Genomic DNA, 17,390 nt, shown 5'->3' on the forward strand with positions numbered 1-17,390 from the left:
TTTCCGCGTTCGGACTACGCTTGGGCATCCTCGGTAGATCGGCCAGCAACGGCGAGGAGAGGATCGGCACGGTAAGACAGGACCCTTGTTTTTGTTTTGAGCCGGGATCAACTAGATTATCGCTTCAGGACTCAGGATCAGTACTATTTCCGTTAAGGCCGAATTGTTTTTGCATGCAACTTGTTGGAAATGCGAAATGGCGACGATTCAGCAATCCAAGAGACGATTTTCAAGATCTGTCAATCAATAAAACAGAAACCACAGCGGACAGGCATGAGCCTTTATCCAATCTGCTGCCCGCTGTGCACGTTTCTATTCAAATAAGTGAATTCTTCACTTACATTCCTTTGGGTTCGGCACAGCTTCTCAAATAAGAATACCTTTTCACTTTCGACGCTGTCACAGAAAGCGAGACAAAAGGATCAAGATGGGACCGGATATCAAAGAGGCACCCCAAAAGAAGTTTGGGCCATGGCGCATCATCTGTGATCAAACTCTTATTACCGACGAGGTCATCTCATTTCAATATCCAGGTGGTGGTACACATGACGATCCATACGTGGTAGATTGGATTCCTGGAGACCCTCGCAACCCTCTACGGTTTTCTCCCCTGTGGAAATGGATTATTACGGTCACAGCAGCATTTGGAACTTTAGCGGTGTCTTTTGCTAGCACTGCATTTTCCGGAGCAATGCCTCAAATCAAGTCGTACTTTGGGGCGTCCGATGAAATCGCGACACTGACGGTTTCCCTATTCGTGCTCGGTTTCGCGATTGGACCGATGACCTGGGCTCCATTGTCAGAGTTGTACGGGCGGCAGCTTCTCTGGGTAACAACCTTCTTTTTCATGACGGTCTTTGGAGGCGCCAGCTTGGCTAGTGAGAATGTGGCAACCCTGATAGTGCTGCGTGCCTTTGCTGGTGCCATTGGAGCGTCAAGTATCGCAAACTCAGCGGGTGTGATATCAGATATCTTCACCGCGAAAGAACGCGGTCTTGGCGTGACGATTTACTGTTCTGCTCCATTTCTAGGCCCGACATTAGGGCCCATTACAGGTGGATTTCTTGCGCAGGCCGCTGGATGGAAATGGGTCGATGCCATGACTGTGATATTTTCGGGGGTCATGTGGATAGTAGGAGGGTTAATCATCCCAGAGACATATGCGCCATACCTCTTGATCCGTCGAGCAACAAAATTGTCGAAAATGACCGGAAAGGTTTATGTCTCGAAGCTGGAACTTGAAAAAGGGCGAAAGAAGCCAAGCGTTCTGTTTCGCACAGCAATGACACGGCCGTATATTTTTCTCGTTATGGAACCGATCGTGCTATCGCTGAGCGTGTATATGGCAATTGTGTATGGTACGCTATACATGATCTTCAGCGGGTTCCCCGTTGTCTTTGAAACAGAGAGACACTGGTCACAAGGTATTTCCGGTCTATCTTTCGTCGCGAATATGCTCGGTCAGATTGGAGCCTTGGTTGGATACTCTGTCTTTTTTGACGTACGATACCGTAAGGCTCTAGAGCGTGCGGGGGGATATCTACCGCCTGAGGAACGCTTAAAACCGGCCTTGATCGGTAGTGTGTTTCTCCCAATAGGACTTTTCTGGTTCGCATGGACAACATATTCCCACATTCCCTGGATTGTGCCTATGCTTGGAAGTGGCGTGTTTGGGTTTGGTCAAGTCCTGGTCTTTCTCAGTATAATGAATTACTTAATCGATTCTTATACCATCTACGCTGCCTCTACCATGGCAGCTAATGCGGTACTTCGAGCTGTATTTGCAGCGGCTTTGTGAGTTCGGCGTTTTTTTTTCCTAGCATAAATTTCGTACTAATATGTCAAATTTAAACAGCCCTCTCTTCACAACTTACATGTATCGAAATCTCGGCGACCAATGGGCGAGTTCCGTACCGGCATTCTTGTCACTCGCATGCGTTCCATTTCCCTTTCTATTCTTCAAATACGGGGAGGCGATTCGTATGAAATGCAAATACTCTGCAGAGGCGCAGAGAGCTTCGTCTCAACTTCAACGGTCGGTAGCTGAAAAGCATGTGTTCCAATCAGAGAGTCCAGCGGGTATTCGTGATTCGGATCCTGAAGCCTAGACAATCTCCTATATACCTGGTACTATGGGGATATATGATCAAAGAAGCAGATGGAGGGTATATTCGCTTCGTGGAATGCCACACTCACCGTGCAAAGGGGGGAAACTGTCTTGGGAGGAGCAATTGGTAACCCTCCAGCTACCGAACGATAGTGCCCCTCGATGAAGGCCCCTGCATTTATAGAATATAGATAATGACGAAGCATATACTAATGAGATAGACAAAATCGTAGTCTTGGTGTGACTGAGAAATGTGAAGAAGCCTTCATTGTATAATTATTGTTTCATAGAGCCAAATCGGTGACACCATTGGGCCGATACAGTACGTCGAGTAGTATATCTTATACAGCGTGACCAATACTGCTTAGAGTTGGTGATCCATTGATAAATCCGATGGAATTAATAGGGTTCTTTGTCTGAAGTCTCCCTGCACTCTCTGTGCAGGCTAGCTCCGAACATCCTAATATAATTGGTAAAAGGAGATATTGAACCAGTTTCCTTGGCATGACCTTAAGACCACCTTCGATTTTTTTGTTTTCTCCGCGGATTTGAACGTGCATCATTCTTTATATCTATATTAAGAACCCATATTGGTGGCATACACATATTGTATGGCAGTTATGCAATGTTAAGTGAAGGATGGCGGTGCATTATTAGCGCTAATAACTGAATTAATAACAAAGAGTGCATCTACATCCTCTATGCCGTGCAAATCTTGCTGGGCCCATATTCTCCGTATCATCTGTTCCGTCCAGTCGAGGTTGCTCAACGTCCTCTCCTTCCTTGTACGCTGAAGGCTCTTAATCATTAGCATCCTATCGGAGTCACTCTCCGCTTGGAGTGACAGAATGAACATGGGAAATGGCCGTTCACAAACCCCGAGGTCCCTCAATATGCTAAACGACTGCTCAGCAGCGGCTCGAGATACGAGCGAGGAGATTGGAGATCCTCTGACCACACGATCCAGGTATATAAGAGTTGCGAATTGGAATAACTGGGCAATCGCAGTATAGTGTTTCCTGCTTCCAATAGTGTGATATTCTTCATCGTCAATCCCACTACAGAGCTGCTGGTCGATAGCACGGAGCCGCCGTTCAAGGCTTTCGATGGCATACTGGTGACTTTTGGAAAGGAACCCGGGGTCATTGCGATCTTGTCCAGCTAGGTCCACGGCTTGGCCTAGGAGATTGAGAAGCTCGAGTGAGCAACCAAGAGTGCTCTGAATCTAGAAGAAAATCAGTACCCACGCCAATATTGCATTATGTATATAGAAAATATTCATACGATGTGACGGTTGGGGTTGAAGATGGCCTGAGAAATGACCATCTCCCGGTTTGCAATTCTTTCCTGCTCTACGGTACGCTGCTGCCAATGGCGTATGCTGAACTTGTACAAGACGTTATGATAGAATACCCAGTCCAGGAGGGTTGCAGCATCCCCACCATAGGATCTGTGCTCCTGATGCCTAGACTTTACAATCATTAGAGAGCCGTCAAAGTATACGGACCAATTCTTAGCCATGCCAGACCGGTCAACGGCCTAACGTACCTTGTCAGCAAGGAAGAATTAACGTTAAAAAGAGATGTCTTGCCTCATATATGCTCAGGAGCATGCTTGCAGCGATTGCTTGAGCCCAACTCTTAGAATCCAGCACCTGACTAAGAGCCTCTCGCAAAGCAGAAACTGCTCTCATGCGGTTGTAGGCTGATTCACGTGACCTCTGGAGATAGAGGTAGGTAATAGCATTCATCGAGTAACGGACGGCAAGAGATGGGGGTAACTCGTCAGTGAGCGACATGCGATAGAGAAGGCTACAGACGTCTCGCCGTAGGTCCCCTCGGGAGGTGATCATTTCAATGGCCGAAGCGTATTCTTGAGTAGAGAATTTTCAGCCCAATACTCGAAGTTAAGCACAAATATAGGAGCTTACGTGCAGGGGCCATATATGTGCCGAATTGTGGCGTCTGTAAAGAGCGACTCGGGCCAGGAATATGCCAAACGCCCATATGGTTTACTATAGAGCCGGTAGTTAGGAAGAAGCTACAAGGTCAAGGCAGATCCATAGCGACATACTAGGCGAATTTCTCTCGATATACAGACTGGTATCCCAGATGAATGTGTTTAGGAATACGACGGGGCCAGGCAACTTGCGGCTTGGCACATTAGCCGTAACAGCACGACGTGTATCCCCAGCATGAGGCCAGGATAGGCTGAGTGAGTACCCTGAGCACTCTTTCCCTCGCCTCATACAGGTGCCACAAGTTGGCAGCGTCCTGTCGCAGGCAATTTTGCGATCTGAGCTTCGTTGTTTCGTTAGCTCTCGTTCATTCTTGGGTTGGCATTCTCGTACGCCGGCAATTCAAACAGGACTTCCGTGCCCGAGTACTCATAGTCTCCTCCATAGTGGAATTCTACCTAACCTAAGGGAGGTTCTCGAAGAGTCAACAGAGATAATGCGCGATTAGCAACATTGAATGCATATGGAATGCAGCGAGTCAGGCTGACAGAGTTAGATGGCTTATAATTGTCCTTTCGGTATATGATAATTTGTATATTTAGAGTAATAACTGATATTACAATTGGGAAGCGCGTTCTTTTAATTTATATAGGAGTGTTATTAGTTTATATAAATAATCTCTTAAGAATCTGACCTAATAAGATAAGTCTTATTACGTAATTTACGGGGATCAGAGCGTCCCTCATGGCCTTGGAGATTAACGTTGGTTGGTGTCTTCTTATTGGTGCGCGGCAGGCCGATTAGTAAGGACTGAATCGTCACATCTGTAACCACGACCACACATGGCTTTGATTACCTCCGGCTATAATTAGTGAGCCGAAGAATTTAGCTAAAAGTAATTATAGTTCATAGAAACCTTACCCGAAACGGCAATCCAGAAGTTTCTCCAATCATCGCGTCAACCACAGCAGCGCAGCCTTAAAGCTGAGGAGATTGTGGAGCCATGATGTTGGTTTGCCTTGTCAGCAATGAGTGCTCTAGCATTTTACCCTACTATTTAATGGCTATCACGCCCCGTATAGATTTCTTTTTCATATTGCCAGGCTTATACGGGTCATGAGACTTGGGTGCCGAATTATTGTTTCCCTCTTTGTTATTTTCCCGCTTCCTTTACTAGGATCTCTCATTGGAGAGATCTAAGCCTCCACAAAATGCTGTCTCATTCATACCTTGAAAAGCTGGCAGCTCTGCTTTCCGTCATTGGCAGTGCCTGGGCAAAGACCGTCACTACCACAAATGGAACAATTGAGGGCGGCAAATGCGACGGTTACGACGTAAACTCTTTCCTGGCAATTCCATATGCTCAACCTCCTGTGGGAGACCTTCGCTTTGCCGCGCCAGAACCATATAACACGACATACGATGGGGTCCTGAATGCCACGTTGAAGGCCCCCAACTGCCCTCAGTTTACCACCGGCGGTGAACTTGTTGAAGGGGCATTCTCTGAAGACTGGTACGCTGATATGATTCCCAAAACATTAAGTTCTGTATATGCTAACCCAGAGCTCTGATAGCCTGTACGTGGACATCTGGGTCCCAGCGAGTGCAACCGAGAACTCAAAGCTACCAGTCAAGGTTTGGTTGTTTGGTGGTAGTAATAAGGGTGGGAGCATCTCAATGGCTCTCTACGACGGCTGCCCCTCGGCCAGAGATAGCATCGTTGTGTCGGTTAACTACCGCCTCGGCCCCCTTGGATTCCTGGCGTACGAGGATGCTGGCCTTAGAGGCAACTATGGTATTCAAGACCAGCTACTAGCACTGAATTGGGTTCAGAAGGAGATCAGCGCCTTTGGCGGCGATCCGGACAAGGTTCTGCTATTTGGGCAGTCGGCCGGCGCTTACGACACCTACGTCCTCAGCTCTCTGCCCCAGGCACCCTCTCTTTTCCGCGCCGCGGCCATGATGTCAAGCGGAGGACATGATTCGCCAAACCTAGCTTGGACAAAGCCATTTTATTCGGAATATATTAGCGGAGTTGGCTGCGACCTGGATCAACCTGACTCCATCACCAAATGCTTGCGCAGCACATCCATAACGGCTATGAACAAGACGTGGCAGGCTGAAAACAGCGCCGGCCCAGACGTCCCCACTGTAGGCACGTATTATCATGGCAATGGCATCGGTAGCGCTTGGCTTGCTGTGGTTGACGGCGAGGTAGTCCCCGAGAACCCGGGTAAGGTTGGTTCTCGCGTTCCAGCCATCTTTGGCAACACAGCCAATGACGGCAGCATCGACGTTCTTACGCAATATGGCACAGGCATTGTGAATATTACTGAGGCCGATTACAATACGTATTTGTCCTACAGCTTTGGGTCGCTTGCATCCACCGTCAAGAAAACGTACCCTTGGAGTGCTTTTAAGGACTCGCCGTATCCCGGTTTCACGGCCATGACAACTATCAGCACTGACTACTCCGAAGTATGCACCAACTACCGTGGCCTGAAGCTTGCTGCAAAGAATGGTATCAATGCCTGGGCCTATAACTTCAACCACACCAGCACCTGCGCGTGGGGATTTGATGTGCCTCAGTCAGATGAGATTCTCGCGATTCTCGGTGCGACGCACACGAGCGACATCCCTTATGTCTTCGGACAGACCAAGGGACTACCCAGACCTGACGGAAACTGCAGCTTCACTAAGGCTGAGGACGCCATCAGCGACTTCATGGTCGAGGCATGGACAAGTATGGCGGCCAATGGACAGCCAGGCAACAGCAGCCAGTGGCCAGTATGGACACCCAGTAAAAGCGAGGGTATCACAATCAACAATGTAGTGGATATCGGACCGTTGGACTATAAGGCGTGTGAGTTTTGGGACCAAATCCTTGACGCCGCGCTTGCACTGGATGCCAATGGCACCACCACAAATGCATCCACTGTAACTGCCTCTAAAAGTGCGACCCCTACGATGACGACATCTCCAACTTCCCCACCAACGTCGAGCAGTAACAGCTTCTGGGCTCCCGGGGGAATTATATTCTACTTGTCTCTCTTCGTGACCATTTTGGTCATTTGAGAATCTATCTCTAGGTAACCGTTAGGAAATAGATTTTTACAATTCACAGCAATCATGTTGATACGCCAACCGAAATGAGACGACTAAGAACCAATTCCTGTCCATTAACAATATCCACACTAGACTTAAACACAACACAGATTTAATTACTCTCTTATAGTTTACACAGGCGAACTTTGGTAGGGGTCAGTTGAGGGTTATGGCACACTCGCCATCGAGTGATGAACCGGAATTCGTTATTAGATGTAGTGGAAACTTCAAGCAAATGTCAAGAGATAATTTATCATAGTCATTTTGTCATTTGTTTCACTTGTCCATGGCGAGCGAACTTTACCACAGTTGCAACATCAACAGGCGCTAGCAACACCCTATCCTTGCCAAGACTACGGTAGCTGCGCCACCTAGCACAACAGCGTCGTGCCTAAGGAAAGAGACTCAAACTATATATAATGAAAAAGTAAATAAAACTATATTTAAGATATTTTTACTAATAAAAATTTACTAAAATCTGTTAGAGCTTTCTATAGAAGGCTAGCTAATACTAATTTAGATAGATAGTAAAAGATTTTTTTATATTAATTTATTTCTAGACTAGCGGGTCTACTAGGTTCTGTCCAACTACAGCATGTCGTGACGTCAGCCATCCTAGCTTCCGTAATCCACCTTAGGATGGGCAACTTTGTCCGCATGAAAAATATAATCACTTAGATATTCTGTACCTTATATATTTAGAGCCATGTCTTATGTATATTCCAGCTCGATCACATACCGACGGTCAAAGCAGCCTCTCTATACCAGTTGACTTATTATTGCACTTTGAAGTCAGAGCTTCGCTATGGCAGTAACTAAACTCCTAATCACTGGCGCCACCGGATATATGTAAGTCTTCTAGGGACTAACCCTAACCATAACCTACTAACGCTAGCCAGTGGAGGCTCCGTCCTGACAACCTTACTTGCATCCACGCACCCTGAGATCAGGGGAATTAGCATATCAGCCCTAGTCCGCAAGCAGGAGCAAGCAGCTATCCTGAAGGAGAAAGGTGTCAACGGTGTCGTTTTCAGTGGCCTTGACGATACGGACTTTGTAAGAAAGGTCGCCAGCGACCACGACTTCGTCATAAATACCGCCAGCGCATTCCACTTTCAGGCGGCCGAGGCTATAATTCTCGGCCTTGCAGACCGCAAGAAGCAGACAGGCAAGGATGTGTATCTGATACATGTACGTAACCTCCTCCTTGTTCGAAACAAGCATGAACTGAACAAGCCCAGACCTCCGGTACATCGAGTCTCGGTGATTTTCCAATCACTGGCTCTTATACCGAGACGCGAGTCTTGTCCGATAAGGACAATATCTACGCCTACCAACGCTACCGCGAGGATTTAGAGCCCTACCAGCAGCGAACCACCGACCTTGTCGTCTTCGAAAAGGGTGAGGCTGCTGGCATCAAAACTTATATTCTCATGTCACCAACTATTTACGGCTTGGGGAGTGGGTTATTTAATCGCATCTCTATCCAGATCGATGCTATAATGCGCGCTGCCCGTCGTGATGGTTTCACATCTGTCATTGGTTCCGGTGCAGCCGAGTGGGATCATGTCCACATCGAAGACTTGGTCCAGCTATACGAGTTAGTGTTCGCTCGTCTGCTTGCTGGGGACGACCTACCATCCAACAAAACGGGAATATATTTTAACGAGACCGGACACCACTCCTGGCGTTATGTATCGGAGCGCATCTCAAGGGAGGGAAAAGCATTAGGGTATCTAGCATCTGATGAGGTGCGTGAGGTTTCACTTGAGGAGTGGATTACTAGATCTGGAAAAGCCCTATCACCCCGTACGGTGGAATTGGGCTTTGCGTCACGGTCGCGGACCCGGGCGGATTTAGCCCGCGAGATTGGATGGAAGCCGACGAAGACAAGGAAGGACTTCGAAGATAGTTTCATCGATGAATGGAAGGTGATTGCAAAGGAAGGATAAGGGGGCCACCTGTATTTCTGACAGAAAAGTTCTTTGATAGGCGGGCCAATACCCGGGTCTGCATGGCATCCCATCGAAAGGAGACTAGGATCGCTAATCTCGCAAATCTCTACAGTTATAAAAGAAAAAGAAAAATAAATGATCATTTACCTTCTCTTTTACAGACAAATAAAAATAGCATTCAAATTTTCAACACCATCACTTACTAAATACAACCGTATTTGTACAGAATAAGCTACACAGAAAAGAACTCTAAATCGATGCATCAGCGGCTTTTTTCTCCCCCTCTCCCTCAAATCTCGATACCTGTTGGTCAAGCGGTGCTTCTCCAATGGTAACACCATTAGCCAGCTCGTCAAGATTGATCCTAGGGCCGGTAAAGTTCTTCCGTCCGTCGACGATCCATTGGAAGGTGGAGACGATAACGACAATACCGAAGACGACGACACAGTAGTCTGTGTTTGCGGTTAGTGATGACTTTTTTTCTTTGGTGAAGATATACGACATACTCATGTTACTGCCGGTGACCGGTAATTCTGGCGGGAAGAGAAAGAGGACCGTAGTGAGTGCGATGTAGACGAGAGAAATCTGCGTGGAAACAAGTGTTAGTATTTGGATAATGTGGTAGTGAAGCATAAGACATACGATATTGGCAGTCCAAGCAAGTGGCTCGGGCATTTTCCAAGGGCTCTCAGCGATCATTCTCCGGCCGCGGACGACATTAATGAAGATAGGGATGCCGTAGGACAAGTCAAGGGCAACTACAGAGACGGAAATGATAGCGTTGAACGCACTAAAGAAATTCCATTAGTAAAGATTACTCTTTTCTTCGAAGGAATGATATCGTACCTTGAAGAACCGAGGAAAATGAGACCAAAAATGATGACCAACACAGTAGTCAAGTACAAGGCGTTCAAAGGGACCTTCAGCTTCAGGTGAACACGGGAAAAGAATGGAGATGCAGGAAGACCGCCGTCTCGAGCGAAAGCGTAAATCATGCGGCTGCTAGTTGTCATGATAGAAGTTGCAGTGAAGAGCAAGCAGACCAAAGGAATGCTAATGGCATTGACTATTAGATTTACTGCTAGCCATTTCAAAGATATACATTCACTTACATGAGAAGACAGATAGCTCCGGCGTTGCTTTTTGTTGCGTTGTAAAGGATCTGGAGTAGCGGGCCGGCTGAGGAGCTGATGATATCGTTGATATCTCCCGGTACGAAAAGTAAGACAACCAAGAAGACAGAGCCGGTGAAAGTGCCGATGCAAACGCAGTAAATCATGATCTTGGGGCCTACAATAGACGCATTGGGAATCTCTAGATGGATATTAATATTTGACGCCATGAGCACGGTTGAATAATATCTCACCCTCGATCATATGCGCCACGGCATCCTAAATATTGTAAGTGATTATTCAATGAAGTGAATAGGATATACCTACATAGCCCGTAATTCCGAACCCGCCTTGGAGCAGCTAGATACTGTTAATATTTGGTTCAGTGGCGGTTGCTCAGTCCACTTACTCCCAGAAGCCAGGCAATGCCGTCGGGCCATCCAGTCTGGTTCAAGAACTCACGAAACACGAAGCTGCAAGCTGTTAACCGATTTCTGGGATGATAAATACAGACGCAATAAAAAGATAAAACTCACTCTCCGGAACTGTAGTTTGGTGAAGAGCATGCCAGCACGGCAATGGAAATGACCACGAAGCCACCAATAGACCAGATGACTAAGAATTGTCAGTGGACGGCTTATTCTAAGAAATCGACTCGTAGGGAGAATATCTTACAGGCGGCTCGTGTCACAAATGGCAAGGTAGAGTTCATAAACGCGTTGACAAAGAAAGCGACGAGGTTGTATCCAATGTAGATCAGGAATTGATGCCATCGCTCGGCGACATAGCTCTGTAAAGCATTAGGTAAGCCTTCCTAATAAAACACTCCCATACATACCGGGTGCATCAAAGAAATAACACCAATGATGAGCTGGCTGGCTAGGAGGCCGGCGGTAGCGACAAGAGCAACCTGACCTGTTAGTAAATTCTCTGGAGTCATTTAAGAACGAACTCACCCATCCAGCGCAATTGATCCATCCGGTGACGAATGACAGAATGGGGATCCATTTCTTCCATGAGACTAATTCCCATTAAAAACTGCTTGGTGTTAAGACTGTTTAATTAAACTTACTAACTGTGACACTGGTTAGAAATTTCTATTCTTTATTTTATACCGAATCAAAACTTACCAGCAACCCAATGGTATTGCCCACCAGCGCTACCCTAATAATCAGATTCTGTTGTTCACCGTCATATGCGCCTAGAATCCTTTAACTTACGTAGGATAGGCAGAAATGAATTCGGCCAAAGATGCCGCAATAGACAAATTGCAGATACCAGCAGTAACCAGACCTAGCATCCGATCAGCCAATTATCGCGCCAATAACAAGCATGCTCCGACTCACCCCAAACGACACTGCTGCTCCCGCCGGATGGCAAACTTAGGGATAAACTCGAGGAAAGAGCGGTCCATGACTGGTGTGAAAAGGGGAAGGGTTAGCGTGATCAATAGATGATGTTCGGAAGCACTTCCATACATTCAGAATAGCAAATGCAAGACCCAGCATCGACCTAAAAGAAATACAATATCTCATCAGCACGGTGTCCTCATCTAAACTATCAACGCAAACGCGGTGCTCACAGCATTGAGAAATTGCGCTGCAGTTCGGCCTTGTGGCCCATGGCTGCCAATTGCGCATCATCATCGGTAGGCTGCTTATGTTGATCCGTCATGGCGTTGAAAATTCCACGGGATGACTGGTTTGCCACCTCAACAACACAGATACAAGCAACAGGAATCAACAGTCTTCCACGCGACAGCAGTTGGGAATTGACAACGGCAATAATAATTAGCGACACGAGAGTTGCAGCAGCGCAGAAAAAGAAAAGAAGATAAGTAGCTGTGATGAAGGATCCTGCGGGGGGCCAGTTCTTCTCCAGGTTTACGACCGCACGGATCCAGCCAATAGTCGCGTGGCAAACAGCTCTACTCTGGCTATCCCCTTGATTGGGCGGCGCCTCGGCGATTACAGCCAATCGCAGGGCATCGGCACCCGGGATCAGCGAGAAACAAGCAATGGGGAGTGTGGGGTCCCGACGCCCAATTACAGTGGCGGAAACGCCCATCCGACCGGGTCATGGAAGGTCCGCAGAAGAAATGAAGAACGATAACGGCGGTCCCGATGGGGCCCCTGACACATATTCAATATTAATTGATATTAATTGATATTAGAAGTAAATGGAGGATTGTTGTTAGGACCGGAGGATCGGTATCCACTGATAAGAGTAGAGAGTGCTTGTAAAAGCATTGGATAAGTGCATACATGTAATGCAAGATATGTACGCGTGGCGCGCCGCTCATGTCGTATATCAATTGATGTTCAGCCTACATATGTATATACAGGAAATGGTAGAAGCAGCCAGCGCGCGGACTGGCAGCAATGCAATGGTATCAATGGATAGCAATCCAAACGTCTTTTGTCGCGTTCACTTCAAATGATCCGTTTTTACAACATAATCAGCCCCCTCTCCATCCTCCATCCCATCGACATCCGCCTCTTCCCCAACATCGTATGTTTGAGACGGGATGTTGCCATTCCGCGAACTCGGTTGATAGCCATCAAACGAGGAATCAGAGTCTCCTCCGCTAACTGGCACCGATTTGCCCTTGCCTTTTCCACTCGCAACGGACACAATTCGCCCCTTTCCTCGCCCACTACTGGCTCCTGTTTTAGTGCCAAGTTTGGTCTTTGCATCGGCCGAGTCACCATTAACAGTAGTGCCATTCTCGACAATTTCAGCACCCGCTTTGAGGCCGTCAATCGCATCGCCGATGGTGCGCTGTCCATCAGACGGCTGCGTATCTTGCGTAGTAGAAGTCGACTCGAATGATCGGCGGATTCGTTCAAAATGCTCTAATTCCTTGGCACTGTTTATTGTTAGATATTACATCGTTGTTAAAAATAAAGAGCCAAAACAGCAAATGGAAAATAGAAAACCCACCTAACACTAGAAGCAAGTTCGCTTTGAGCATCGACGAAATCCTCTTCCGTTACCATAACGGCCACATCATCGGGGGTGGCAAGATGATCAAAGTAATACGCCGTAGTCACTGGGCCAGTTGGCAACGCTTTAATCTTCTCATCGACTGCAGTTGCTTGTCGGGTAATAGCTTTAAGCATTGCATCCGAGCAAAGTGCATACAAATCGGCACCCGTGTACGTAAAGGGAAGTCTCTCGGCAACGCGCGAGAGGGATAAATCGGGATCGAGTGTGAATTTTCGAGTCAAGGCTTCCAGAATCTTCGCCTGTTTGTCATGCGTATCCGATATTCCAAGGTACAGCATTTTGTCGAAACGACCAGGGCGAAGAAGAGCGGAATCGAGCAAGTCTGGACGATTGGTAGCACCAATCACGAATACTCCACCGCCGTTTTCTTCTCCGCCACTCATTCCATCCAGCTCTGCGAGCAGCTGACTGACAATTCGGTCCATCACACCGCCGCTGTCGCCTTGGTTCCCTCGCTTAGGTGCAACCGAGTCCAATTCGTCAAAGAACACGACACAAGGTCGCGCATCCCGCGCACGCTGGAAGACTCTGCGCACGTTGGCTTCGGACTCACCAATATACATGTTGAGCAATTCGGGACCTTTGACAGAAAAGAAATTGAGAGAAAACTCCGTAGCGATTGCCTTGGCCAGAAGCGTTTTCCCCGTCCCAGGTGGCCCATAGAACAGAATACCACTTCGTTTCTTCATTCCCTTGGCAAACAGTTCTGGTCGTTCAAGCGGAAGTTGGATTGTCTCCATAACAGCGTCTTTAACATTGCTAAGACCACCAACGTCATCCCAGGTAACATTAGGAATCTTGGGAGCCCCAATTGCATCAGCGAAATTCTTTCTCGCGGCATCGACTGCCACGTCGAAATCAGCCTTGGTCACACATCGTGCTGCATCCCCTCCAGCTAGCTGAACATCGCGGATACCCACAGCAATATCCGCATTTCGATCATTAGCAAGTTGCGTGAGCTTCTCTAGACGATCGGCTTTGGCTAGTGATGCCCGTTCAACAACATCAACCAAGTCGCCAGCCACCAAAGCAGCCGTTTTCACAGCAACTGCAGAAAGATCAACGTCAACAGATATCTTGATGCTGCGATCAATGATTGCATTGCGCAATATTCCTTCTCGTTCCTTCTCTTCAGGTGCAGTCATTTCGAGTTCGTGAGTAAAGAGACTACGGATTCCGTCCGGTATCTTTTCAACGTCTGTTGTAGTCGCAATAATCACCCGAGAATCTGCCACAATCTCTTTCATTGCAGTAATTATTCGGTCAGCGGTGAGAACCTCAATATGTTTAATTATCAGTGCCGTAGAGTTAGAACCACAGGTAAATGCCCTGTCGGCTCGAGCTTTCAGGTACGCCTCGGTTTTAACATCGCTACCGTTTGCGCCACCTTCAGTCAGAATATCGTACGCATCCATGGTAAACGCATGCAGCCCAATATCTGCACAAGCTCTAGTCGCCAATGTGGTCTTTCCAATATGTCTTTGTGTAGATGTCAGAAGCATGACAACGGGGGGCATTCCCAATTGTATCGCCCGAGGGCTTGTTGCTGCCGTGATAAGTTCTTTGGCTCGATTCTGTACCGGCGATACGAAAAGTTTCGGTAACTCAGTAACCAAGCCATGAGGTGTTGGTACATTGCTGGATGTTCGAGGCAGAGTCTTGACACCAAGCCAATATTCCCACCCATTTCCTAGAGTTCCTGGGACCCGACTAATTATGCTTCCTGCTTGCGCCATCCGCGTATTAGAAGAGTCTATAATAGCTACGCCACCCCATGGATCTTCTTCATCTTGATCTTCAGGGGGCGGAGCAACGACTTGTCCAACCCGGAACCAGGCCACTCCCATCTTCCTCGTCTCCCCCGAGTTCTCATCAGAACCTGATTCGGGGAGATGGCCAAGTTGCGACGTGAGATCATCCTCGACATTACCACTATCCGGGCCCTTGGAGGCTGAAAAAACAGCTTTTCCAAGGCCTTCATCAACGCTAATACCCACAATGTCTCCACTCTTGACAAGTCTCTTTTTACATTCAAAATAGCGGCGAAGTCCAGAGAATAACGCGGGTTGAATAGAACGGTCCAATGAAAGTGGCGTAGAAATCTTCAGAAGAGTGACTTCTTTAGCAACGGGAGGGGATTTATTCATCCCCGGCTTTCCAGGTTGGTGTAGCCCCGGCCGCGATGCACCGTGACTTGAGGTTGGAAACAAAGGCGACAACTTCACATACTTAGGGCTATCGAGATTGCTCAGAAGAATAGGAGGCACATAAACCGTGGGGGTGAGCCGCTGGCCCGACAAATGAGAAATACTGGAGCGGCGCTTCGAGGACTGACCGACAGCGTAACGTGGCTTTGAAGATGGTAAACTAGAAATTCCATATACCCGAACTGTTCGCCAGTTACCAGGTTCTTCATCACCCAGGCCCAGTCCACTGATTGCGAGCGACGCAAATGGGTTTGCCTGTGGTTCTTCCGTAGCTTCTATCCGCACCCAGTCACCTGAGAAGCAACCAACTCTAACAAGTGTATTAATGTCGACGTATACAAATGAATCTGTATCATCTTCATCTTTTGGCTTAGGGTGGAGGAGGTCAATAGACACTTTATTCAAGAGGCCCTCGGTTTTGAATGTCTTCCCACCAGCGCGTCCTGGACGAGCTGTTCCGGAGGTAAAGGTCGAAATGACGGAACCAGGAGTATGAATACCGTCCATCCGCCGGCCACCGGGACGAGGGGTCATTGAGGACATGGCTGACATCACACCCGACGGCTGCTGCGGTAACTGGGGCGCAGATAATGTGATCATATCATCGAGGGAGTCGTCTGAGGAGTCGTTATCGCTTGCAGCAGACACTTCTGTTTCTGAATCATCAGGAGGCGTCGTACTCTCCATGTCGGTACCATTTTCCAGACGGTCCTCTGCGGCCGAGTAAAACTGTTCGTTTGAAGTGTCATCGGCCTGGTCTTCCACGAGTCCATTAAGCAAGCCGGGTCCAGTTGGAGTGTATGCCGAATTATGACGAACACCCCGCGGGCGTGATTGTACCAGAACTATCTTCGTTGTTGGGAGCAAAAGGCCTTGCGCGACTGGTTCGCAAAACGATATCTTCACTGGAGGTGGTGGAACGTGTGTTATAGGATGCGATGGCAATGGCAGAGGGAGTATATCCCCAACGTGGACGACCTTTTGATTGGATAGAGCTTCACGCACTGCAGCTGTCAATCGCTCTTCGGCTTCGGCCGCGGCTTTTTTTGTATACCGTTTGACCTCCATTCCTTTCCCGCCTTTTCCCCACAGGAGATGGCCTCCTTGTGCATTGCTTTTGAATCCTCCGCCAAATTTGCTTTGCACGTCGTCTAGGTTCCGTAGCAGATTCCGCTCGACTGTAACATAGATGGTTTCCAGGTGTAGAGGCGCCACATCCAGAATCCGTATCTCGATCGGACGCTGGGTCTGAATCGCGTGGCGTGTGGGATCCAGTTTCCCCAGCGTTTCGAAGAAAGATTGTAAGTAGTTGGCCGAGGCCGGAAAGAGGACGGTCGAATGTGAGATGGGAGCGACCTGCGAGCGCTCGGTCGGCTGTACTCGAGCGGGAATAATGGTCCATGGAATATCATCGACGGCGTAATAATGCGGCGTGAAAGGTGAAATGGCTACGTAGAGAACGTCTTGGTTGGGTTTATCGCTCAGTCCAGCCTCTGCAAGAGTTTCACACAGTTAGTGTCATTCCCGCCCCATGTGATTGTTCACACCCTTGGAGCTTTACCTGTTAGGTTGACGGCGGGGAATAAATCAGTGACGAGATCATCTGATAGAACGGCGAGATCTCCTCGCAAATGATTGTCTAGAACAATACGCGCAGAAATCGCAGGCCGTGACCGCAATCGTGCTCTTCGCCGCCTGCGGAGAGAAACCGCGGTTACGGTGTCTGTATGCTCGGTGGCCATTGCCAGGTACGCGTTCTGATCGGACGACTCAAAATGCTCGATATAAGAAGGAGTGCGAGTGCATAACGAATCGACACTCAAGCGAACATAAGGGTGTCAAGAGAATGTGACTGCTTGTGGGAGAATCGCGGTGTCGCGCAGCTGCTGGCTTCGGAAAGCCGGCGACGACACGCTCGGAAAAACGCTACCGGCAGTA

At 48.1% G+C, this 17,390-nt stretch overlaps 6 protein-coding genes across 6 annotated transcripts; 3 read left to right on the plus strand and 3 right to left on the minus strand.

Annotated features, from left to right (window-relative positions):
- The first annotated feature begins 12 nt into the window (after window positions 1-12).
- Window positions 13-2,471, plus strand: BGW36DRAFT_409648 (MFS general substrate transporter). The gene is made up of 2 exons (XM_046219117.1): window positions 13-1,794; window positions 1,856-2,471. The coding sequence occupies exons 1-2, from the start codon at window positions 428-430 to the stop codon at window positions 2,106-2,108; spliced, it is 1,620 nt and encodes a 539-aa protein (XP_046069754.1). The 5' UTR covers window positions 13-427; the 3' UTR covers window positions 2,109-2,471.
- Window positions 2,472-2,720: 249 nt separating this feature from the next.
- BGW36DRAFT_384332 (fungal-specific transcription factor domain-containing protein) lies at window positions 2,721-4,696 on the minus strand. The gene is made up of 6 exons (XM_046216777.1): window positions 4,458-4,696; window positions 4,181-4,402; window positions 4,038-4,121; window positions 3,699-3,979; window positions 3,392-3,646; window positions 2,721-3,332 (listed from the first exon to the last, which is right to left on the minus strand). The coding sequence occupies exons 1-6, from the start codon at window positions 4,507-4,509 to the stop codon at window positions 2,736-2,738; spliced, it is 1,491 nt and encodes a 496-aa protein (XP_046069755.1). The 5' UTR covers window positions 4,510-4,696; the 3' UTR covers window positions 2,721-2,735.
- Window positions 4,697-5,029: 333 nt separating this feature from the next.
- On the plus strand, window positions 5,030-7,250 carry BGW36DRAFT_215842 (Alpha/Beta hydrolase protein). The gene is made up of 2 exons (XM_046209970.1): window positions 5,030-5,577; window positions 5,639-7,250. Exons 1-2 carry the CDS (start codon window positions 5,276-5,278, stop codon window positions 7,137-7,139), a joined length of 1,803 nt encoding a protein of 600 aa, XP_046069756.1. The 5' UTR covers window positions 5,030-5,275; the 3' UTR covers window positions 7,140-7,250.
- Window positions 7,251-7,813: 563 nt separating this feature from the next.
- On the plus strand, window positions 7,814-9,287 carry BGW36DRAFT_346024 (NAD dependent epimerase/dehydratase family protein). The gene is made up of 3 exons (XM_046213213.1): window positions 7,814-8,018; window positions 8,069-8,360; window positions 8,411-9,287. The coding sequence occupies exons 1-3, from the start codon at window positions 7,975-7,977 to the stop codon at window positions 9,119-9,121; spliced, it is 1,047 nt and encodes a 348-aa protein (XP_046069757.1). The 5' UTR covers window positions 7,814-7,974; the 3' UTR covers window positions 9,122-9,287.
- BGW36DRAFT_384336 (GABA permease gaba) lies at window positions 9,288-12,069 on the minus strand. Its single transcript, XM_046216778.1, has 17 exons — window positions 11,819-12,069; window positions 11,715-11,748; window positions 11,583-11,652; window positions 11,457-11,529; window positions 11,367-11,395; window positions 11,193-11,257; window positions 11,075-11,146; window positions 10,912-11,026; window positions 10,773-10,851; window positions 10,646-10,709; window positions 10,564-10,596; window positions 10,491-10,515; window positions 10,237-10,438; window positions 9,971-10,177; window positions 9,767-9,914; window positions 9,631-9,709; window positions 9,288-9,576 (listed from the first exon to the last, which is right to left on the minus strand). The coding sequence occupies exons 1-17, from the start codon at window positions 11,908-11,910 to the stop codon at window positions 9,374-9,376; spliced, it is 1,590 nt and encodes a 529-aa protein (XP_046069758.1). The 5' UTR covers window positions 11,911-12,069; the 3' UTR covers window positions 9,288-9,373.
- Window positions 12,070-12,437: 368 nt separating this feature from the next.
- On the minus strand, window positions 12,438-17,330 carry BGW36DRAFT_324441 (putative peroxisome biosynthesis protein (PAS8/Peroxin-6)). Its single transcript, XM_046212703.1, has 3 exons — window positions 17,014-17,330; window positions 13,180-16,945; window positions 12,438-13,105 (listed from the first exon to the last, which is right to left on the minus strand). The coding sequence occupies exons 1-3, from the start codon at window positions 17,192-17,194 to the stop codon at window positions 12,664-12,666; spliced, it is 4,389 nt and encodes a 1,462-aa protein (XP_046069759.1). The 5' UTR covers window positions 17,195-17,330; the 3' UTR covers window positions 12,438-12,663.
- Between the last annotated feature and the right edge of the window lie 60 nt (window positions 17,331-17,390).

Source organism: Talaromyces proteolyticus (assembly GCF_021365285.1).
Source record: "Talaromyces proteolyticus strain PMI_201 chromosome Unknown BGW36scaffold_9, whole genome shotgun sequence".
Classification (NCBI taxonomy): Eukaryota; Fungi; Ascomycota; class Eurotiomycetes; order Eurotiales; family Trichocomaceae; genus Talaromyces; species Talaromyces proteolyticus.